We start from the raw sequence: 23,689 nt of genomic DNA on the forward strand, positions 1-23,689 counted from the left end.
GCTGAGCCCCCTCCTGTAGGAACGGGCGCTCCTCCCGCGCTGAGCGGGCTGAGCCCCCCTCCTGTACTCCTTGTTCACCCATGACTGCGATGCCACTTTTGATAGTAATGGCGCTGGAGGGAACAGCAGCTGTTTTACCGGCTCCTGACCAATCCTGCTATTTTGTGTGTTTTCTTTTTTTTTTTTTTTTTTTTTTTTTGCTTATCTTAACTATTTTTTGGTACGTAATGTTTCCACCATCATTTCCGATAATCCGAAAACAGCTTCTGGATGTTCAGAACAGTGCTCACTAAGATTGATTTGGATGAGGTTTTCTACTTCAAGAGTCGGAGAAAAATGTCACTGCTCATCCCAGACCAGAACCCCCGACACTCGAAGAAGGAAGAGGCGCCATTATAGAGTGGCCGGCGTGCGGGATACCTGACGAGACTTATGTTGGCGAATGGATAAACCACCTCCACCCGCCATTCTATTGGCAAATGTGCAATCACTGGAGAATAAACCGGACAAGCTCCGTTCGAGACTATCCTATAAACGTGATCTGAAGAACTGTAATATCCTATGTATCTCATAGTCGTGACTGAACAAGGACATAGAAAATACAAACCTAGCTGGTTTTTCTATACATCGGCAGGACAGAACGCCAGCGTCGGGTAAACTCAGGGGGGGGGGGGTCTCTCTGTTAACAATAGCTGGTGCGTGATCTCTAATATTAATTAAGGAAGAATTGAGGTTCTGCTCTCCTGAGTTAGAATACCTCATGATAAGCTGTAGACCACACTATTTACCAAGAGAGTTTTCATCTATATTGTTTTGTAGCTGTCTAGTTACCACCACAAACTGATGCTGGCACTAAGACCACACTCAGCGATCTGTATAGGGCCATAAGCAAACAAGAAAATGCTCACCCAGAGGTGGCGCTCCCAGTGACTGGTGATTTTAATGCAGGAAAACTGAATTCCTTCTTACCTCATTTCTACCAGCATGTCACCTGTGCAACTAGAGGCAAAAAAAACCTCTAGATCCCCTTTATTCCACACACAGAGACGTCTACAAAGCTCTCCCTCGCCCTTCATTTGACAAATCTGACCACAACTCTATACTCCTAATTCCTGCCTACAAGCAAAAACTCAAACAGGAAGTACCAGTGACGCGCTCAATACGGAGGTGGTCTGATGAAGTGGATGCTAGACTACAGGACCGTTTCGCTACCACAGACTGGAATATGTTCTAGAATTCACGTACGTACGTACGTACATACCCCAACCTGAAGCCATGGATTAAAGGCAACATCCTCACTGAGCTAAAGGCTAGAGCTGCCTCTGTCAAGGAGCAGGACACTAATCTAGACCTTATAAGAAATCCTTCTACTCCCTCCGACGAATCAATCAATAAAGGACTAAGATTGAATCCTACTACAACGGCTCTGATGCTCAATGGATGTGGCAGGGCTTGAAAACTATCACAGATTACAAAGAGAGCTGCACAGTGACGCGAGCCTACCAGACGAGCAAAATGTCTTCTAGGCTCACTTCGAGGCGAGCAATACTGAACCATGCATTAGACCACCAGCTGTTCCGGACGACTGTGCGTAAGCCGATGTGAGTAAGGCATTTAAACAGATTAACATTCAAAAGGTTGCAAGGCCAGACGGATTACCAGGACTCAAACTCAGACCAAGTGTTTTCACTGACATTTTCAACCTCTCCATGACCCAGTCTGCAATACTTACATGTTTCAAGCAGACCACCATAGTCCCTGTGTCCAAGGTAACCTGTCTAAATCACTATCACCCCATAGCACTCACATATGTAGACATGAAATGCTTTGAAAGGCTGGTCATGGCTCACATCATCCCAGAGACCATGGAGCTACTCCAATTCGCATACCGCCCCAACAGATCCACAGATGACACAATCTCTATTGCACTCCATTGCCCTTTCCCACCTGGACAAGAGGAACACCTATGTGAGAATGCTGTTCATTGAATACAGCTTAGCGTTCAACACCATAGTGCCCTCCAAGCTCATCACTAAGCTAAGGACCCTGGGACTAAACACCTCCCTCTGCAACTGGATCCTGGACTTCCTGACGGGCAGCCCCCAGATGGTGAGGGTAGGCAACAACACATCTGCCACGCTGACCCTCAACCCAGGGGCCCCTCAGGGCTGCATGCTTAGCCCCCTCCTGTACTCCTTGTTCACCCATGACTGCGTGGCCAAACATAACTCCAACACCATCATTAAGTTTTCTGACAACACGACTGTGGTAGGCCTGATCACCAAAGATGATGAGACACCCTATAGGGAGGAGGTCAGAGACCTGGCAGTGTGGTGCCAGGACAACAACCTCTCCCTCAACGTGAATGAAGACAGAGGCTGATCGTGGACTACAAGAAACGGATTGCCGAGCAGGCCCCTATTCACATCGACGTGGCTGTAGTGGAGTGGGTCAAGAGCTTCAAGTTCTTTTGTGTCCACATCACGAAGGACGTATTATGGTCCAAACACAGTCGTGACGAGGACACGACAACGCCTCTTCTCCCTCAGGAGGCTGAAAGATTTGGTATGGGCCTTCAAAAAGTTATACAGCTGCACCAGAGAGCATCTTGACTGGCTGCATCACCCCTTGGTATGGGAACTGCTTGGCAACCGAGCGTAATGCGCTACAGAGGGTAGTGCGTACGGCCCGGTACCTCACTGGGGCAAAGCTTCCTTCCATCCAGGACCTTTATACCAGGTGGTGTCAGGCCCAAAAATTTGTCGAAAACCACAGTGACTCAAGACATGGACTGTTCTCTCTACTACTACACAGCAAGTTGTACTGGAGCACCAAGTCTGGAACCAAAATGCCCCTGAACAGCTTCTATCCCCAAACCATCAGACTGCTGAACAGCTTCTACCCCCAAGCCATCAGACTGCTGAACAGCTTCTACCCCCAAGCCATCAGACTGCTGAACTGTTAATCAAATGGCTACCCTGACTATTTGCATTGACCCACTTTCTTTTAATTTTCACTGGCTCTATGCACACACACACACATATATACACACACACACACACGCGCACAACCGGTACTCCTTGTATATAGTCTCATTACTACCTGGTACCCCTGCACAGTGACTCTGTACTGGTACTTATTTACATTTTACATTTTAGTCATTTAGCAGACGCTCTTATCCAGAGCGACTTACAGTAGTGAATGCATACATTTCATACATTTTTTTTTCTTCCGTACTGCTCCCCCGTGGGAAACGAACCCACAACCCTGGCGTTGCAAACACCATGCTCTACCAACTGAGCCACACGGGACTATATACTCCTTGTATATAGTCTCATTACTACCTGGTACCCCTGCACAGTGACTCTGTACTAGTACTCCTTGTTTATAGTCTCATTACTACCTGGTACCCCTGCACAGTGACTCTGTACTGGTACTCCTTGTTTATAGTCTCATTACTACCTGGTACCCCTGCACAGTGACTCTGTACTGGTACTCCTTGTTTATCGTCTCATTACTACCTGGTACCCCTGCAGTGACTCTGTACTGGTACTCCTTGTTTATAGTCTCATTACTACCTGGTACCCCTGCACAGTGACTCTGTACTGGTACTCCTTGTTTATAGTCTCATTACTACCTGGTACCCCTGCACAGTGACTCTGTACTGGTACTCCTTGTATATAGTCTCATTACTACCTGGTACCCCTGCACAGTGACTCTGTACTGGTACTCCTTGTTTATAGTCTCATTACTACCTGGTACCCCTGCACAGTGACTCTGTACTGGTACACCTTGTATATAGTCTCATTACTACCTGGTACTACCTTACACAGTGACCGGTACACCTTGTATATAGTCTCATTACTACCTTGTACTACCTTACAGTGACCGGTCACCTTGTATATAGTCGAATTATTGTGTTACTGTTACCTTTTTTGCTAATTGTTTTTACTTTTGAACTATGCATTGTTGGGAAATGGCTTGTACATAAGCATTTCACTGTAAACTCCACACATGTTGTATTCGGCGCATGTGACAAATAAACATTTATTTCGTTTTACTTTTGCCAGTTCAAGTCACGGGCCATAGACTGGTGCCCCTTGGCTAATCGAATCCGCAAATTGAAACAATCTGGCCCGCTATCATTGGTCAACGCACATGCAGTATTTCCATTTGCAGCTGTCTGTCAACAGGAACAGACTCCTCCCTGGGCCATTTTGTCGGCTGTAAACATCCTGCTGATTTTAAAAGGACACTGAGCGGGAGGAAGGCTACTGGCGCCATCTTGACTCTTTTCATGAGTACAACAGGAACACAATCGCTGGGAGGAATTGCATAATCATTGATATTTATTTTCAAAGGGGGGTACAATCGGTAAGTTAAATATATTTTACATTATAAAAAAAAAAATCTGATTTGTGAGTTTTGTGATGAGAAATTAGCGTGCACGCCGATTCTTTCTGTACCGGGGCCCTCCTACTTGCTACCGACTAGCGCGCCTGCTAACCGCTACCGAGAAAAGAAAAGTGTTTGCAGTTATTGCCCGCTCAGCACCGTCGCTAGTTACCGTGAAATGATGCATCCACGTTTATGATCAATTAGGATTATGTATCATCATGCTTCTCTTCTTATTTTGTTTACTTGTGTATATTTCCTGAAATTGTTGCTAGGATTTCAAGCTAGCTAACTAGCTCTCTTGCTAACTAAACATTTAACGTGAGCTAGCATGTTAGCATGCTAGCCTAGCCATGTTCAATCAAAAGACCCCAAGTAGTTGATTTTTTTTTTTTTTCCGGACAACTTTTAACTCGCAAGTCCACCAGTACTTGAACATGAGCTACTAACTATATGAATCTCGTTTCAACCAGTACATTATTTCGCAAACTAAGTTATTTATTAGATTGCAAGGAAGATATTTCTGATTATTGGCATCCTATCATCCAAAAAGCCAAAAGAGTCGTGAATGAGTCTGATCTTCAATCCGAAACTACACATTTTATTTGTCGATATTAGCTACAACTACCGTCTATTTTGCATGACGAATTCTCTACCCCAAAAGTTTAGCTACCTAAACATTTTTTGAAAAAGTTGCTATTTCACATCTTAAAGCTTTACATACTGCTTTCTCTATTCCAGGTGCTCTTACCCCCGGTTCTTCAAGAGCTAGCAACCAACCTGGGCAATGTTCTACGCCCACTTTGTCCTGTCCAAACGTGGGCCTCTGGCCAAGATCTGGCTAGCGGCCCACTGGGACAAGAAGCTGACCAAGGCTCATGTGTTTGAATGTAACCTGGAGAGCAGTGTGGAGAGCATCATCTGTCCCAAGGTAAAGGGGAAGCCTGTCTAGCAGATATCATCATTCATGTCTCTGTTGAATGTCCTTTACACAATGAAAGACCCGTTGCTTAAAGGCCCAGTCTGAGAAGTCAGTCTCATCCCTCAGCCGTTCATTAGACGTCCCCATTGGCTATCTTTTATTCCCGCTTTGACCAATCCAATAGTTTCAGATCTACATGTGGAAGAAGAAGACAAGGGTCTAATGATGGAACTAGGTAGTGACCAGATTAGAACCAGACCGATTGACTGACACTGCATGCATGTTACCCACATCAAGTTAACATTACCTTGGTAGTGACCGCAGCTACTGGGTGAAGCTTGCTGTCGACTGTTGTACAGACGATAATGATGTAACGTTACCTGTGACGTCTCCTCCCTGATGTGATCCGTGGGACCTGTTCAGGACGGCACATGGTTACGCAACGTTCATGTAGAAGTCTCATTTTGTTGACTAAGAAATGGATTGTCAGATAGAATTAGGGTATCATATCGTCTCTCTTCATTCTGTTTCAACAGCGTTCAGAACGTTTCGCCACACTGAATACACCCATTGTTCTGTCTCCCTCCCCCCTCCCTCCTAGGTGAAGATGGCGCTGAGGACCTCAGGTCACCTCCTGCTCGGTGTGGTGAGGATCTACAACAGGAAGGCCAAGTACCTCCTGGCTGACTGTAATGAAGCCTTCATCAAGATCAAGATGGCTTTCAGACCAGGTGTGTAGCTTGGCTCTTATTATGGGACTAGGAAATAAGATTAATCAACATGGCTTTCAAACTAGGTATGTAGCTCGGGGTTTTATGTGACTAGGAATAAGCTAAATCAACATGGCTTTCAGACCAGGTACTCGACTAGGAATAAACCTGAAGAGATCAGGAGTTTGAGCGGCTGGTGATCCTAGCCTTACTGACTGTTTGTTTGCTCACCACTCTGTCTGGCTGCTGCCCTCCAGGTGTTGTGGATCTGCCAGAGGAGAACAGAGAGGCTGCCTACAACGCCATCACTCTGCCTGAGGATTTCCATGACTTTGACCAACCCTTACCTGACCTTGAGTAAGTCATACATATAGGTGATATATATATTGTCTATGGAGGAAGTTCCTTCCCAATACAACCCTACACAGCCCTCCCAGGAAGTAGATTGTTGCTATTGTAACAGGTAACTAATGAGGATGCAAATCAACAAACAAGTATTCTCCTAATTTTAGGAGACCCCGTCCCTTCCAACCAAATACAGATTGTACTCGGCCATCTGACATAAGGAACAGTGATATGCAGCTATAATGAACTGAGTTGAAAGGTTAACACTACCTGTTGTTTCCACAGTGACATAGATGTAGCCCAGCAGTTCACCCTGAACCAGAGCAGAGTGGAGGAGATCACCATGAGGGAGGAGGTGGGGAACCTCAGCCTCATGCAGGACAATGACTTTGGTACGGTGCTGTCAGTCAATATTCCTGGGTATTGTTAGACATGCTCCGGTATTTTGGCGACCAAGAAAGTATTTATTTATTTAACCTCCCGCCTTTGGCTTGATGTCAATCTGGTGTTTCATACATGCATAATCTGAGCAGAATTACTCATACCTCAATTAGCTGTGAAATCCCTAGTTTCAAAGCAACTTTTTATATATATATATATGTGTGTGTGTGTATGTATGTATATCTGTGCCATGCTACGCCACATTTAACCTACATTTCCCCCCACGTGGGCCAGCCCCCTAGCAATTTTAGTTCTAGCCAATGAGCTTCAGCTCCTCACATTCGTGATGTAGTACACCATTTTAGTTCTAGCCAATGAGCTTCAGCTCCTCACATTCGTGATGTAGTACACAATTTTAGTTCTAGCCAATGAGCTTCAGCTCCTCACATTCGTGATGTAGTACACAATTTTAGTGGACCGCTTTTGGCTCGTGCGTGCTACTTTCAGAACTACTGGCTAAAAAGTGTACAAAGTACCTGAGAATCTCTTTAACTGGGTTATGGATCGGTACTGTATATGCAGCAGCAAGTCCTGTTCATAATACACAACATTGTATTTCCCTGTAAACTATTGGGAATGCAGATCTAAAACTTAAGTCATAATGCCAACTAGGTTACTATGGTTACTGAGCTGGAGACATTCTCATAATGCTAACTAGGTTACTATGGTTACTCTGCTGGAGACATTCTCATAATGATAACTAGGTTACTATGGTTACTGAGCTGGAGACATTCTCATAATGATAACTAGGTTACTATGGTTACTGAGCTGGAGACATTCTCATAATGCCAACTAGGTTACTATGGTTACTGAGCTGGAGACATTCTCATAATGCCAACTAGGTTACTATGGTTACTGAGCTGGAGACATTCTCATAATGCCAACTAGGTTACTAAGCTGGAGATGTACATTTTTACCTTGCATCACATTATCCCATCTCTTTGCCATTGGCTTTCCATGTATTGTAACAACCCTCTGTGTCCCTCCCTCGCTCCCAGCTGACTTTGGCATGGATGACCGTGAGATGATGAGGGTAGAGGGAGGCTTTGAAGACGACATCATCCATGGAGCGACAGCCTCTAATCTGCTACTGGAGGCTGAGCCTGGGCCTGCTCACCTGCCGGACAAGTCCAACCACCTAGAGTACGACGACTTCGGAGACACCATGGAGAACAACGAAGGAGGAATGCTGGGTAGGGAGGGGGGGGTGCTGGGTAGAGGGGGGATGCTGGGTAGAGGGGGAATGCTGGGTAGAGGGGGAATGCTGGGTAGAGGGGAGGCTGGGTAGAGGGGAGGCTGGGTAGAGGGGAGGCTGGGTAGAGGGGAGGCTGGGTAGAGGGGAAGGCTGGGGGGGATGCTGGGAAACCGCCATATAGTGTTGACTGTCTGCTCTTAGGGAGGGAGGGGAATGCTGGGTAGGGATGGGGGGGATGCTGGGAAACCGCCATATAGTGTTGACTGTCTGTGCTCTTAGGGAGGGAGGGGAATGCTGGGTAGGGATGGGGGGGATGCTGGGAAACCGCCATATAGTGTTAACTGTCTGTGCTCTTAGGGAGGGAGGGGAATGCTGGGTAGGGAGGGAGGGGAATGCTGGGAAACCGCCATACAGTGTTGACTGTCTCTGTGCTTTTAAGCTGTGTGTTTTTATGTGAAGGATTAATACAGTACTATTCTAAATTCAGAGTAATGAGATGACCGCAGTCAATGTTTTATCACCCCCAACCCCAAAATGGTTTGTCCCGGAGCCTGAACCGTGTTCTGTCTCGTTTGTCCAGTGGATAAACTACTGTCCCAAGAGGATGGGGGTGGTATATTTGACGACCCTCCAGCCATCACAGAGAGCGTGATCCCCCCAGACCATGGAGACGATGAGGACGACTTTGACAACCTACAGTCACGTACGTTCTTTACCCAGACCGATGTGGTCATTTAAATCTGTTGATCTCTCTCTCTGTCTCTCTGTCTCTCTGTCTCTCTGTCTCTCTGTCTCTCTGTCTCTCTGTCTCTCTGTCTCTCTGTCTCTGTGTCTCTCTGTCTCTCTGTCTCTGTGTCTCTCGCTCGCGCTCTCTCGCTCTCTCTAGAGTCACAAAGGGATAACAAATCAGTGTGTTGTTCAGTAGGGCGTACCGTAGCAAATACGTTTCCCAGCAGAAAACAAACACCTGTGTTCTTACTTGACAAGTTCAGGTAGTACCTCCCTGTTTCAAAACGTTTTCTCCCTACTGAACACTACCCGGATCACAAGCTTGTGTGTTTTGTTATCGATTAACCATGACACCATTAAAACTACAGTTGAAGTGGGAAGTTTACATACACCTTAGTCAAATACATTTAAACTCAGTTTTTCACAATTCCTGACATTTAATCTGAGTAAAAATGTCCTGTTAGGATCACCACTTTATTTTAAGAATGTGAAATGTCAGAATAATAGTAGAGAGAATTATTTATTTCAGCTCTTATTTTATTTTTTCACATTCCCAGTGGGTCAGAAGTTTACATACACTCAATTAGTATTTGGTAGCATTGCCTTTAAATTGTTTAATTTGGGTTAAACGTGTCGGGTAGCCTTCCACAAGCTTGCCACAATAAGTTGGGTGAATTTTGGCCCATTCCTCCTGACAGCTGGTGTAACTGAGTCAGGTTTGTAGGCCTCCTTGCTCGCAAACGCTTTTTCAGTTCTGCCCACATATTTTCTATGGGATTGAGGCCAGGGCTTTGTGATGGCCACTCATATCTTGACTTTGTCATTGTCCATTTGGAAGACCCATTTGCGACCAAGCTTTAACTTCCTGACTGATGTCTTGAGATGTTGCTTCAATATATCCACATCATTTTCATTCCTCATGATGCGATTTATTTTGTGAAGTGCACCAGTCCCTCCTTCAGCAAAGCACCTCCACAACATGATGCTGCCACCCCCGTGCTTCACGGTTGGGATGGTGTTCTTCGGCTTGCAAGCCTCCCCCTTTTTCCTTCAAATATAACGATGGTCATTATGGCCAAACAGTTCTAATTTTGTTTCATCAGACCAGAGGACATTTCTCCAAAAAGTACGATCTTTGTCCCCGTGTGCAGTTGCAAACCGTAGTCTGGCTTTTTATGGCGGTTTTGGAGCAGTGGCTTCTTCCTTGCTGAGCGGCCTTTCAGGTTATGTCGACGTAGGACTCGTTTTACTGTGGATATAGATACTTTTGTACCTGTTTTCTCCAGCATCTTCACAAGGTCCTTTGCTGCTGTTCTGGGATTGATTTGCACTTTTCGCACCAAAGTACATTCATCTCTAGGAGACAGAACACGTCTCCTTCCTGAGTGGTATGACGGCTGCGTGGTCCCATGGTGTTTATACTTGCGTACTATTGTTTGTACAGATGAGCGTGGTACCTTCAGGAGTTCAGGAGGAAATTGCTCCCAAGGATGAACCAGACTTGTGGAGGTCTACAATTTTTTTTCTGAGGTCTTGACTGATTTCTTTAGATTTTCCCATGATGTCAAGCAGAGGCACTGAGTTTGAAGGTAGGCCTTGAAATACATCCACAGGTACACCTCCAATTGACTCAAATGATGTCAATTAGCCTATCAGAAGCTTCTAAAGCCATGACATCATTTTGGGGGAATTTTCCAAGCTGTTTAAAGGCACAGTCAACTTAGTGTATATAAACTTCTGACCCACTGGAATTGTAATAGGGAATTATAAGTGAAATAATCTCTGAACAATTGTTGGGAAAATGACTTGTCATGCACAAAGTAGATGTCCTAACCGACTTGCCAAAACTATAGTTTGTTAACAAGAAATGTGTGGACTGGTTGAAAAACGAGTTTTAATGACTCCAACCTAAGTGGTATGTAAACTTCTGACTTCAACAGTACCTAGAAGCATGTTATTATCGATTTAACCATGACGCCATTAAAACTAGCTAGAAGATCATTACTGGTGGCATCACTCCTACTGTATGTTTTAAGACGTGTTGTTGTCCCACAGCCGGTCCAGACAGTCCAGACTCCGGCCCGGTCGAGCCCCTGCCGGCCATGCAGGACCAGACGGAGCAGACCACTCTGGTCCACAATGAGGAGGAGGCTTTTGCCCTGGAGCCCATCGACATCACTGGTGAGCAGCTCCACTCTGTCAGAATAGTGTAGAAACACAACCAAAAGCACCTCTCTTTCATTGACTGTTAAAATCTAAATCTGCTATAAATACAGTGCTGTGAAAAAGTATACTTATTTTATTAACAAAGTTACGCAACACCCAATTCCCCTGTGGGGAAAAGTAGTTGCCCCCTTTACACTCAATAACTGGATGTGACACCTTTATCTGCAATGACTTCCTGTAGTTGTTGATCAGTCTCTCACATCTCTGTGGAGGAATTCTGTCCCGTTTCTTCCATGCAGAACTGCTTTAACTCAGTGACATTTGTGGCTTTTCAAGCATGAACTGCTCGTTTCAAGTCCTGCCACAACATCTCAAATTGGGATGATGTCTGGACTTTGACTAGGCCATTCCAAAACATCAAATGTGTTGCTTTGTTCACCATTTTCGTGTAGACTTGATTGTGTTGTTTTGGATCATTGTCTTGCTGCATGACCCGGCTGTGCTTCAGCTCACGGACAGATGGGCCTGACGTTCTCCTGTAGAATTCTTCCATACAGAGGAGAATTCATGGTTCCTTCTATTAAGGCAAGTCGTCCAGGTCCTGAGGCAGCAAATCATCCCCAAACCATCTCACTACTACCACCACCATGCTGGACTGTTGGTATACGTTTGTTACTGTGGAATGCAGTGTTTGGTTGAAAAATTGTTAAAATGTTTTGAGTGTAAGGAGGAAATTACTTTTTCACAGGGGAATTGGGTGTTGAGTAACTTTGTTAGTTATATAAAACAAGTATATATATATTTTTTTAAATGTATTTCTAAACTCTGGTTTCCTTTATCTAATATTAGGTTTTGGTTGAAAACATTTCAGTGTCAAAAATATGCAACAAATATACTTCTTCACAGCAAAGGAGTGTTGGGTAGTTTTTAATCTGTAGTTCTGTAAAAACACAATGACAAGCACTTCAGTTGTCTCAGCTTGTCTGGAACGAAGAGAATAACTCGCGTTTCCTCCGTAATGAAATGCTGACACACAGCTGATTGACGCCGCAGGGACTTGAGCTTTTGAAGAATCGCTTTTTCTTTGAACGACTCCAGTATGGATACGATCCCGGGAAATATGCCCCCTGCTGGCGAAGAGTCACCTTGTTTATTCTGCTCACGTTTCAGCTATCAAACTTCTCCGTCTGTGGTGGAAGAAAACAAATGTGAAAGAATTAGTGATTTTAGTGGGAGAGTGACATCCACACTTCTGTCTAGTGAACGAGAATGACATCCACACTTCTGTCTAGTGAAGGAGAATGACATCCACACTTCTGTCTAGTGAAGGAGAATGACATCCACACTTCTGTCTAGTGAAGGAGAATGACATCCACACTTCTCTCTAGTGAACGAGAATGACATCCACACTTCTGTCTAGTGAAGGAGAATGACATCCACACTTCTGTCTAGTGAAGGAGAATGACATCCACACTTCTGTCTAGTGAGCGAGAATGACATCCACACTTCTGTCTAGTGAAGGAGAATGACATCCACACTTCTGTCTAGTGAAGGAGAATGGCATCCACACTTCTGTCTAGTGTCTGAGAATGACATCCACACTTCTGTCTAGTGTCTGAGAATGACATCCACACTTCTGTCTAGTGTCTGAGAATGACATCCATACTTCTGTCTAGTGAAGGAGAGTGACATCCACACTCCTGTCTAGTGAAGGAGAATGACATCCACACTTCTGTCTAGTGAAGGAGAATGACATCCACACTTCTGTCTAGTGAAGGAGAATGACATCCACACTTCTGTCTAGTGAAGGAGAATGACATCCACACTTCTGTCTAGTGAAGGAGAATGACATCCACACTTCTGTCTAGTGAAGGAGAATGACATCCACACTTCTGTCTAGTGAAGGAGAATGACATCCACACTTCTGTCTAGTGTCTGAGAATGACATCCACACTCCTGTCTAGTGAAGGAGAATGACATCCACACTCCTGTCTAGTGAAGGAGAATGACATCCACACTTCTGTCTAGTGAGCGAGAATGACATCCACACTTCTGTCTAGTGAGCGAGAATGACATCCACACTTCTGTCTAGTGAGCGAGAATGACATCCACACTTCTGTCTAGTGAAGGAGAATGACATCCACACTTCTGTCTAGTGAAGGAGAATGACATCCACACTTCTGTCTAGTGAAGGAGAATGACATCCACACTTCTGTCTAGTGAAGGAGAATGACATCCACACTTCTGTCTAGTGAAGGAGAATGACATCCACACTTCTGTCTAGTGAAGGAGAATGACATCCACACTTCCGTCTAGTGAAGGAGAATGACATCCACACTTCTGTCTAGTGAAGGAGAATGACATCCACACTTCTGTCTAGTGAAGGAGAATGACATCCACACTTCTGTCTAGTGAAGGAGAATGACATCTACACTTCTGTCTAGTGAAGGAGAATGACATCCACACTTCTGTCTAGTGAAGGAGAATGACATCTACACTTCTGTCTAGTGAAGGAGAATGACATCCACACTTCTGTCTAGTGAAGGAGAATGACATCTACACTTCTGTCTAGTGAAGGAGAATGACATCCACACTTCTGTCTAGTGAAGGAGAATGACATCTACACTTCTGTCTAGTGAAGGAGAATGACATCCACACTTCTGTCTAGTGAGCGAGAATGACATCCACACTTCTGTCTAGTGAAGGAGAATGACATCCACACTTCTGTCTAGTGAAGGAGAATGACATCCACACTTCTGTCTAGTGAAGGAGAATGACATCCACACTTCTGTCTAGTGAAGGAGAATGACATCCACACTTCTGTCTAGTGAAGGAGAATGACATCCACACTTCTGTCTAGTGAAGGAGAATGACATCCACACTTCTGTCTAGTGAAGGAGAATGACATCCACACTTCTGTCTAGTGAAGGAGAATGACATCCACACTTCTGTCTAGTGAAGGAGAATGACATCCACACTTCTGTCTAGTGAAGGAGAATGACATCCACACTTATGTCTAGTGAAGGAGAATGACATCCACACTTCTGTCTAGTGAAGGAGAATGACATCCACACTTCTGTCTAGTGAAGGAGAATGACATCCACACTTCTGTCTAGTGAAGGAGAATGACATCCACACTTCTGTCTAGTGAAGGAGAATGACATCCACACTTCTGTCTAGTGAAGGAGAATGACATCCACACTTCTGTCTAGTGAAGGAGAATGACATCCACACTTCTGTCTAGTGAAGGAGAATGACATCCACACTTCTGTCTAGTGAAGGAGAATGACATCCACACTTCTGTCTAGTGAAAGAGACCAAGGCGAAGAGGAAGAGGAAGCTGATTGTCGACAACCTGAAAGAGCTGGACAGTAAGTCGATCCGCGCCCAGCTCAGCGACTACTCTGACATCGTGACCACGTTGGACCTGGCCCCTCCCACCAAGAAGCTGATGATGTGGAAAGAGACGGGAGGAGTGGAGAAACTCTTCTCTCTCCCAGCGCAGCCGCTCTGGAACAGCAAACTGTTGAAGGTAAGAGACGGCAGGAGGTCAACACACACACAGAGGGGGGAGGCAGGTAGCCTAGTGGTTAGAGGGGGGAGGCAGGTAGCCTAGTGGTTAGAGGGGGGAGGCAGGTAGCCTAGTGGTTAGAGGGGGGAGGCAGGGTAGCCTAGTGGTTAGAGGGGGGAGGCAGGGTAGCCTAGTGGTTAGAGGGGGGAGGCAGGTAGCCCAGTGGTTAGAGGGGGGAGGCAGGTAGCCCAGTGGTTAGAGGGGGGAGGCAGGTAGCCCAGTGGTTAGAGGGGGGAGGCAGGTAGCCCAGTGGTTAGAGGGGGGAGGCAGGGTAGCCCAGTGGTTAGAGGGGGGAGGCAGGGTAGCCCAGTGGTTAGAGGGGGGAGGCAGGGTAGCCTAGCGGTTAGAGGGGGGCGGCGGGTAGCCTAGCGGTTGGAGGGGGGAGGCGGGTAGCCTAGCGGTTGGAGGGGGGAGGCGGGTAGCCTAGCGGTTGGAGGGGGGAGGCGGGTAGCCTAGCGGTTGGAGGGGGGAGGCGGGTAGCCTAGCGGTTGGAGGGGGGAGCGTTGGACTTTTCGGTTGCAAGATCAAATCCCCCGAGCTGACAAGGTAAAAATCTGTCGTTCTGAACAAGACAGTTAACCCACTGTTCCCCGGTAGGCCTTCATTATAAATAAGAATTTGTTCCTAACTGATTTGCCTCGTTTTAAATAAAGGTAAAATAACTAAAAACTAGAATAGTCTGGAGGAGGTGTCATTAACTGTCCCTCTGGGACGACTGAAGTCCAATGGGTTTTAACTGAAATATGTCCTGTGTTGTCAGATGTTCACGCGCTGCCTGACTCCCCTGGTGCCGGATGAGATGAGGAAGAGGAGGAAGGGAGGAGAGGCTGACAGTCTGGATGAGTTCCTCAAGGACCTGGAGAACCCCGAGGTGCCCAGAGAGGAGGCTCTGTCAGGCAGGGACGTTATCGGTAAGTTACCTTCAGCCTTTCACCCGTCATGTACTAACCCTGGAGAAGGCTTTCTCCATGTTTCACCCCTCATATACTAACCCTGGAGAAGGCTGTCTCACCCCTCATATACTAACCCTAGAGAAGGCTTTCTCCATGTCTCACCCCTCATATACTAACCCTGGAGAAGGCTTTCTCCATGTCTCACCCCTCATATACTAACCCTGGAGAAGGCTTTCTCCATGTTTCACCCCTCATATACTAACCCTAGAGAAGGCTTTCTCCATGTTTCACCCCTCATATACTAACCCTGGAGAAGGCTTTCTCCATGTTTCACCCCTCATATACTAACCCTGGAGAAGGCTGTCTCCCTGTCTCACCCCTCATATACTAACCCTGGAGAAGGCTTTCTCCCTGTTTCACCCCTCATATACTAACCCTAGAGAAGGCTTTCTCCATGTTTCACCCCTCATATACTAACCCTGGAGAAGGCTGTCTCACCCCTCATATACTAACCCTGGAGAAGGCTGTCTCACCCCTCATATACTAACCCTGGAGAAGGCTGTCTCACCCCTCATATACTAACCCTGGAGAAGGCTGTCTCACCCCTCATATACTAACCCTGGAGAAGGCTGTCTCCGTTTCTCTCCTCAGACCAGACCATCATGGACATCTGGTTGTTCCTCTGTCATTATCAACCCAACCCTGTCTCTCTCTCCTCAGACCAGACCTGTCTCTCTCTCTCTCCTCAGACCAGACCTGTCTCTCTCTCTCTCCTCAGACCAGACCTGTCTCTCTCTCTCTCCTCAGACCAGACCTGTCTCTCTCTCCTCAGACCAGACCAGACCTGTCATTATCAACCCAACCCTGTCTCTCTCTCTCCTCAGACCAACCCTGTCTCTCTCTCCTCAGACCAGACCTGTCTCTCTCTCTCCTCAGACCAGACCAGACCTGTCATTATCAACCCAGACCTGTCTCTCTCTCTCTCCTCAGACCAGACCTGTCTCTCTCTCTCTCCTCAGACCAGACCTGTCTCTCTCTCTCTCCTCAGACCAGACCTGTCTCTCTCTCTCTCCTCAGACCAGACCTGTCTCTCTCTCTCTCTCTCCTCAGACCAGACCTGTCTCTCTCTCTCTCTCTCCTCAGACCAGACCTGTCTCTCTCTCTCTCTCTCTCTCTCTCCTCAGACCAGACCTGTCTCTCTCTCTCTCCTCTCTCTCCTCAGACCAGACCTGTCTCTCTCTCTCTCTCTCTCTCCTCAGACCAGACCTGTCTCTCTCTCTCTCTCTCTCTCTCCTCAGACCAGACCTGTCTCTCTCTCTCTCTCTCTCTCCTCAGACCAGACCTGTCTCTCTCTCTCTCTCTCTCTCCTCAGACCAGACCTGTCTCTCTCTCTCTCTCTCTCTCCTCAGACCAGACCTGTCTCCTCTCTCTCTCTCTCTCTCCTCAGACCAGACCTGTCTCTCTCTCTCTCTCTCTCTCCTCAGACCAGACCTGTCTCTCTCTCTCTCTCTCCTCAGACCAGACCTGTCTCTCTCTCTCTCTCTCTCTCCTCAGACCAGACCTGTCTCTCTCTCTCTCTCTCCTCAGACCAGACCTGTCTCTCTCTCTCTCTCTCCTCAGACCAGACCTGTCTCTCTCTCTCCTCAGACCAGACCTGTCTCTCTCTCTCCTCAGACCAGACCTGTCTCTCTCTCTCCTCAGACCAGACCTGTCTCTCTCTCTCTCTCTCCTCAGACCAGACCTGTCTCTCTCTCTCTCTCTCCTCAGACCAGACCTGTCTCTCTCTCTCTCTCTCCTCAGACCAGACCTGTCTCTCTCTCTCTCCTCAGACCAGACCTGTCTCTCTCTCTCTCCTCAGACCAGACCATCATGGAGGAACCCAGTATGCTGCAGGCCTCAGCCATGGAGGGTAGTAGGACCACCCTGGATGAGTCTGTCATGCCACCACCATCCACCCCACACGGACTCAAACACAAGGCCCACGACAAGGAGGCTGGCCTGCCTGTGAGTACTGCTGCTTTCATTCAGGAGACTGGGATATCAGCCTTTTTCCCCCACTGCTGTTACAGTTGATTGGGATATCAGCCTTTCCCTCACTGCTGTTACAGTTGATTGGGATATCAGCCTTTCCCCCCACTGCTGTTACAGTTGATTGGGATATCAGCCTTCCCCCCACTGCTGTTACAGTTGATTGGGATATCAGCCTTCCCCCCCCCCCCACTGCTGTTACAGTTGATTGGGATATCAGCCTCCCCCCCCCCCCCCCCCCCCCCCCCCCCCCCCCCACTGCTGTTACAGTTGATTGGGATATCAGCCTTTCCCCCCCACTGCTGTTACAGTTGATTGGGATATCAGCCTTTCCCCCCCCCACTGCTGTTACAGTTGATTGGGATATCAGCCTTTCCCCCCCACTGCTGTTACAGTTGATTGGGATATCAGCCTTTCCCTCACTGCTGTTACAGTTGATTTGCCGCGTGTGAGGAATATAGCACATTAGAAGTCTTAATCGCAACAAGCTGTAAAAACACCATCAAAATGGACATGGAACAACCAGCCTGCAATGGAATCAGTCATGTTTTGTCTCCATCTCCTGTGACTAGTTGTCCTCCTACCTAGTTTAATGTCTCCGTCTCCTACCTACTGTAGACGGATGCAACTAGTTTAATGTCTCCTACCTACTGTAGACGGATGCAACTAGTTTAATGTCTCCTACCTACTGTAGACGGATGCAACTAGTTTAATGTCTCCGTCTCCTACCTACTGTAGACGGATGCAACTAGTTTAATGTCTCCGTCTCCTACCTACTGTAGACGGATGCAACTAGTTTAATGTCTCCTACCTACTGTAGACGGATGCAACTAGTTTAATGTCTCCGTCTCCTACCTACTGTAGACGGATGCAACTAGTTTAATGTCTCCGTCTCCTACCTACTGTAGACGGATGCAACTAGTTTAATGTCTCCGTCTCCTACCTACTGTAAACGGATGCAACTAGTTTAATGTCTCCTACCTACTGTAGACGGATGCAACTAGTTTAATGTCTCCGTCTCCTACCTACTGTAGACGGATGCACCTAGTTTAATGTCTCCTACCTACTGTAGACGGATGCAACTAGTTTAATGTCTCCTACCTACTGTAGACGGATGCACCTAGTTTAATGTCTCTGGATCAGAGAATCTGCTAAATTTACTAACATGTTAAACGATGTGCGTAAAAACCCCCCAATAATAACAACAAGGTGTATATAAATGTATTCAACAACCAGTAATGAAATGGTTCATGTTTTGTCTACCTCTGACTTGTTCTGGTATGTTTTCCTGTCCATTTTAGATGGGAGCCCAGGAGCCTCAGGCTGATCAGTCAGTCCTCTCGTTAGCTCAGGCTGATCAGTCAGTCCTCTCCATGGCCCAGGTAGACCTGCCCCCAGAGGAGAGCCTCAACCTCACACAGCTGGTGCCTGAACTGGACCTGCTGGACAAGGAGAAGAAGGACAAGGATGACAGTGATGAGGAGGTGAGTGGTGGCAAGTTATCAGTGAGGGTAGAGGCTGGGGGAGGGTAGAGGCTGGGGAGGGTAGAGGCTGGGGGAGGGTAGAGGCTGGGGGAGGGTAGAGGCTGGGGGAGGGTAGAGGCTGGGGGAGGGTAGAGGCTGGGGGAGGGTAGAGGCTGGGGGAGGGTAGAGGCTGGGGGAGGGTAGAGGCTGGGGGAGGGTAGAGGCTGGGGGAGGGTAGAGGCTGGGGGAGGGTAGAGGCTGGGGGAGGGTAGAGGCTGGGGGAGGGTAGAGGCTGGGGAGGGTAGAGGCTGGGGGAGGGGGGAAGTGGCGTTAGTAGTGACGTAACTGATTAGAAATTAAGTTCAGAAGATATGTAACTGTGTGTGTGTGTGTGTGTGTGTGTGTGTGTGTGTGTGTATATATATATATATATATGTGTCGTCACACTTGGGGTTAACGTGAACCGTAGCTTGATAAACACAACAATCTGACCTCAACTCGCCTGCATATTGGACCGATGGACAAGTAACATTTGTGGGCCTTTGGAGATGAATGGACTGTCCAGGTACCTTGAGGTCCTGCATGTTTTCAGAGGGTGTTTCTGTGTGCAGGAGGAGGAGGGGGATCCAACCCAGGACCAGGAGGAGAAGAGATGGAACAAGAGGACCCAGCAGATGCTGCATGGCCTTCAGGTAAACAAACATGGTGTTGTTCACTTGTTCAGGTAAACAAACATGGTGTTGTTCACTTGTTCAGGTAAACAAACATGGTGGTGTTCAGGTAAACAAACATGGTGTTGTTCACTTGTTCAGGTAAACAAACATGGTGTTGTTCACTTGTTCAGGTAAACAAACATGGTGTTGTTCAGGTAAACAAACATGGTGTTGTTCACTTGTTCAGGTAAACAAACATGGTGTTGTTCAGGTAAACAAACATGGTGTTGTTCAGGTAAACAAACATGGTGTTGTTCAGGTAAACAAACATGGTGTTGTTCAGGTAAACAAACATGGTGTTGTTCAGGTAAACAAACATGGTGTTGTTCAGGTAAACAAACATGGTGTTGTTCAGGTAAACAAACATGGTGTTGTTCAGGTAAACAAACATGGTGTTGTTCACTTCTTTAGGTAGGTAAACAAACATGGTGTTGTTCACTTGTTCAGGTAAACAAACATGGTGTTGTTCACTTGTTCAGGTAAACAAACATGGTGTTGTTCAGGTAAACAAACATGGTGTTGTTCACTTCTTCAGGTAGGTAAACAAACATGGTGTTGTTCACTTCTTTAGGTAGGTAAACGAACAAACAAACTATGCTAACGTTCTGTTTGAAATTAGAGGGAAATGTAATATTCTGTACATGTGGAAAACAGGGCCGTATTCTGATAATGTCTTTTCATGCTCATCTGGTTGTCTGGAGTCTGTCTCCTGGTCGGTCTGTGTTCTAGTTGGACGACCCCTGGGTCGGTCTGTTCTAGTTGGACGACCCCGGGGGCGGTCTGTGTTCTAGTTGGACGACCCCCTGGGTCGGTCTGTGTTCTAGTTGGACGACCCCTGGGTCGGTCTGTGTTCTAGTTGGACGACCCCCTGGGTCGGTCTGTGTTTAGTTGGGACGACCCCCTGGGTCGGTGTGTTCTAGTTGGACGACCCCCTGGGTCGGTCTGTGTTCTAGTTGGACGACCCCTGGGTCGGTCTGTGTTCTAGTTGGACGACCCCTGGGTCGGTCTGGTTCTAGTTGGACGACCCCTGGGTCGGTCTGTGTTCTAGTGGACGACCCTGGGTCGGTCTGTGTTCTAGTTGGACGACCCCCTGGGTCGGTCGGTCTGTGTTCTAGTTGGACGACCCCTGGGTCGGTCTGTGTTCTAGTTGGACGACCCCTGGGTCGGTCGTGTTCTAGTTGGACGACCCCTGGGTCGGTCTGTGTTCTAGTTGGACGACCCCTGGGTCGGTCTGTGTTCTAGTGGACGACCCCTGGGTCGGTCTGTTCTAGTTGGAGACCCCCTGGGTCGGTCTGTGTTCTAGTTGGACGACCCCCTGGGTCGGTCTGTGTTCTAGTTGGACGACCCCCTGGGTCGGTATGTGTTCTAGTTGGACGACACCCTGGGTCGGTCTGTGTTCTAGTTGGACGACCCCTGGGTCGGTCTGTGTTCTAGTTGGACGACCCCCTGGGTCGGTCTGTGTTCTAGTGGACGACCCCCTGGGTCGGTCGTGTTCTAGTTGGACGACCCCCTGGGTCGGGTCTGTGTTTCTAGTTGGACGACCCCCCTGGGTCGGTCTGTGTTCTAGTTGGACGACCCCCTGGGTCGGTCTGTGTTCTAGTTGGACGACCCCCTGGGTCGGTCTGTGTTCTAGTTGGACGACCCCCTGGGTGGTCTGTGTTCTAGTTGGACGACCCCCTGGTCGGTCTGTGTTCTAGTTGACGGCCCCCTGGGTCGGTCTGTGTTCTAGTTGGACGACCCCCTGGGTCGGTCTGTGTTCTAGTGGACGACCCCCTGGGTCGGTCTGTGTTCTAGTTGGACGACCCCTGGGTCGGTCTGTGTTCTAGTTGGACGACCCCCTGGGTCGGTCTGTGTCTAGTTGGACGACCCCCTGGGTCGGTCTGTGTTCTAGTTGGACGACCCCCTGGGTCGGTCTGTGTTCTAGTTGGACGACCCCCTGGGTCGGTCTGGGTTCTAGTTGGACGCCCCCCGGGTCGGTCCTCGTGTTCTAGTTGGACGGACCCCCTGGGTCGGTCGGTCTGTGTTTCTAGTTGGACGACCCCCTGGGTCCGGGTCTTGTTTCAGTTGGACCGACCCCCTGGGTCGGTCTGCTGTTCTAGTTGACGGACACCCCATGGGTCGGTCTGTGTTCTAGTTGGACGGACCCCCTGGGTCAGGTCTGTGTTCTAGTTGGACGGACCCCATGGGTCGGTCTGTGTCTAGTTGACGGACCCCCTGGGTCGGGTCTGTGTTCTAGTTGGACGGACCCACTGGGGTCGGTCTGTGGTTCGTAGTTGGACGACCCCTGGGTCGGTCTGTGTTCTAGTTGGACGACCCCCTGGGTCGGTCTGTTCTAGTGGAGACCCCCTGGGTCGGTCTGTGTTCTCGTTGGACGACCCCCTGGGTCGGTCTGTGTTCTAGTGACGACCCCTGGGTCAGGTCTGTGTTCTAGTGGACGACCCCTGGGGTCGGTCTGTGTTCTAGTTGGACGACCCACTGGGTCGGTCTGTGTTTCTAGTTGGACGACCCCCTGGGTCGGTCTGTGTTCTAGTTGGACGACCCCCTGGGTCGGTCTGTGTTCTAGTTGGACGACCCCCTGGGTCGGTTCTGTGTTTCTAGTTGGACGACCCCCTGGGTCGGTCCTGTGTTCTAGTTGGACGACCCCCTGGGTCGGTCTGTGTTCTAGTTGGACGACCCCCTGGGTCGGTCTGTGTTCTGTTGGACGACCCCCTGGGTCGGTCTGTGTTCTAGTTGGACGACCCCCTGGGTCGGTCCTGTGTTCTAGTTGGACGACCCCCTGGGTTCGGTCTGTGTTCTAGTTGGACGACCCCCTGGGTCGGTCTGTGTTATAGTTGGACGACCCCTGGGTCGGTCTGTGTTCTAGTTGGACGACCCCCTGGGCGGTCTGTGTTCTAGTTGGACGACCCCCTGGGTCGGTCTGGTTCTAGTTGGACGACCCCCTGGGTCGGTCTGTGTTCTAGTTGGACGACCCCCTGGGTCGGTCTGTGTTCTAGTTGGACGACCCCCTGGGTCGGTCTGTGTTCTAGTTGGACGACCCCCTGGGTCGGTCTGTGTTCTAGTTGGACGACCCCCTGGGGCCGGTCTGTGTCTAGTTGGACGACCCCCTGGGTCGTCTGTGTTCTAGTTGGACGACCCCCTGGGTCGGTCTGTGTTCTAGTTGGACGACCCCCTGGGGTCGGTCTGTGTTCTAGTTGGACGACCCCCTGGGTCGGTCTGTGTTCTAGTTGGACGACCCCCTGGGTCGGTCTGTGTTCTAGTTGGACGACCCCCTGGGTCGGTCTGTGTTCTAGTTGGACGACCCCTGGGTCGGTCTGTGTTCTAGTTGGACGACCCCCTGGGTCGGTCTGTGTTCTAGTTGGACGACCCCCTGGGTCGGTCTGTGTTCTAGTTGGACGACCCCCTGGGTCGGTCTGTGTTCTAGTTGGACGACCCCTGGGTCGGTCTGTGTTCTAGTTGGACGACCCCCTGGGTCGGTCTGTGTTCTAGTTGGACGGACCCCCCTGGGTCGGTCTGTGTTCTAGTTGGACGACCCCCTGGGTCGGTCTGTGTCTAGTTGGACGGACCCCCCTGGGTCGGTCTGTGTTCTAGTTGGACGACCCCCTGGGTCGGTCTGTGTTCTAGTTGGACGACCCCCTGGGTCGGTCTGTGTTCTAGTTGGACGACCCCCTGGGTCGGTCTGTGTTCTAGTTGGAAGACCCCCTGGGTCGGTTCTGTGTTCTAGTTGGACGACCCCCTGGGTCGGTCTGTGTTTCTAGTTGGACGACCCCCTGGGTCGGTCTGTGTTCTAGTTGGACGACCCCCTGGGTCGGTCTGTGTTCTAGTTGGACGACCCCCTGGGTCGGTCTGTGTTCTAGTTGGACGACCCCCTGGGTCGGTCTGTGTTCTAGTTGGACGACCCCCTGGGTCGGTCTAGTGGACGACCCCCTGGGTCGGTTCTAGTTGGACGACCCCCTGGGTCGGTCTGTGTTCTAGTTGGACGACCCCCCTGGGTCGGTCTGTGTTCTAGTTGGACGACCCCCTGGGTCGGTCTGTGTTCTAGTTGGACGACCCCCCTGGGTCGGTCTGTGTTCTAGTTGGACGACCCCCTGGGTCGGGTCTGTGTTCTAGTTGGGGAAGAC

At 48.7% G+C, this 23,689-nt stretch overlaps 2 protein-coding genes across 2 annotated transcripts in view; one reads left to right on the forward strand and one right to left on the reverse strand.

Annotated features, from left to right (window-relative positions):
* LOC115187885 (CUB and sushi domain-containing protein 3-like) overlaps positions 1-23,689 on the reverse strand; it is a 1,475,978-nt gene that overhangs the window by 1,256,535 nt on the left and 195,754 nt on the right.
* Positions 4,230-23,689, forward strand: part of LOC115187877 (double-strand-break repair protein rad21 homolog A-like) — a 32,376-nt gene continuing 12,916 nt past the window's right edge. Inside the window, exons 1-13 of the mRNA XM_029746917.1 lie at positions 4,230-4,374; positions 5,137-5,326; positions 5,919-6,048; positions 6,285-6,384; positions 6,658-6,764; positions 7,812-8,006; positions 8,589-8,711; positions 10,793-10,918; positions 14,212-14,435; positions 15,235-15,385; positions 17,226-17,371; positions 18,697-18,879; positions 19,470-19,550. Coding sequence (XP_029602777.1) covers positions 5,183-5,326; positions 5,919-6,048; positions 6,285-6,384; positions 6,658-6,764; positions 7,812-8,006; positions 8,589-8,711; positions 10,793-10,918; positions 14,212-14,435; positions 15,235-15,385; positions 17,226-17,371; positions 18,697-18,879; positions 19,470-19,550 — 1,710 coding nt within the window. The 5' untranslated portion in view covers positions 4,230-4,374; positions 5,137-5,182. The remainder of the gene's footprint in view (positions 4,375-5,136; positions 5,327-5,918; positions 6,049-6,284; positions 6,385-6,657; positions 6,765-7,811; positions 8,007-8,588; positions 8,712-10,792; positions 10,919-14,211; positions 14,436-15,234; positions 15,386-17,225; positions 17,372-18,696; positions 18,880-19,469; positions 19,551-23,689) is intronic.

Source organism: Salmo trutta, unplaced genomic scaffold (assembly GCF_901001165.1).
Source record: "Salmo trutta unplaced genomic scaffold, fSalTru1.1, whole genome shotgun sequence".
NCBI lineage: Eukaryota > Metazoa > Chordata > Actinopteri > Salmoniformes > Salmonidae > Salmo > Salmo trutta.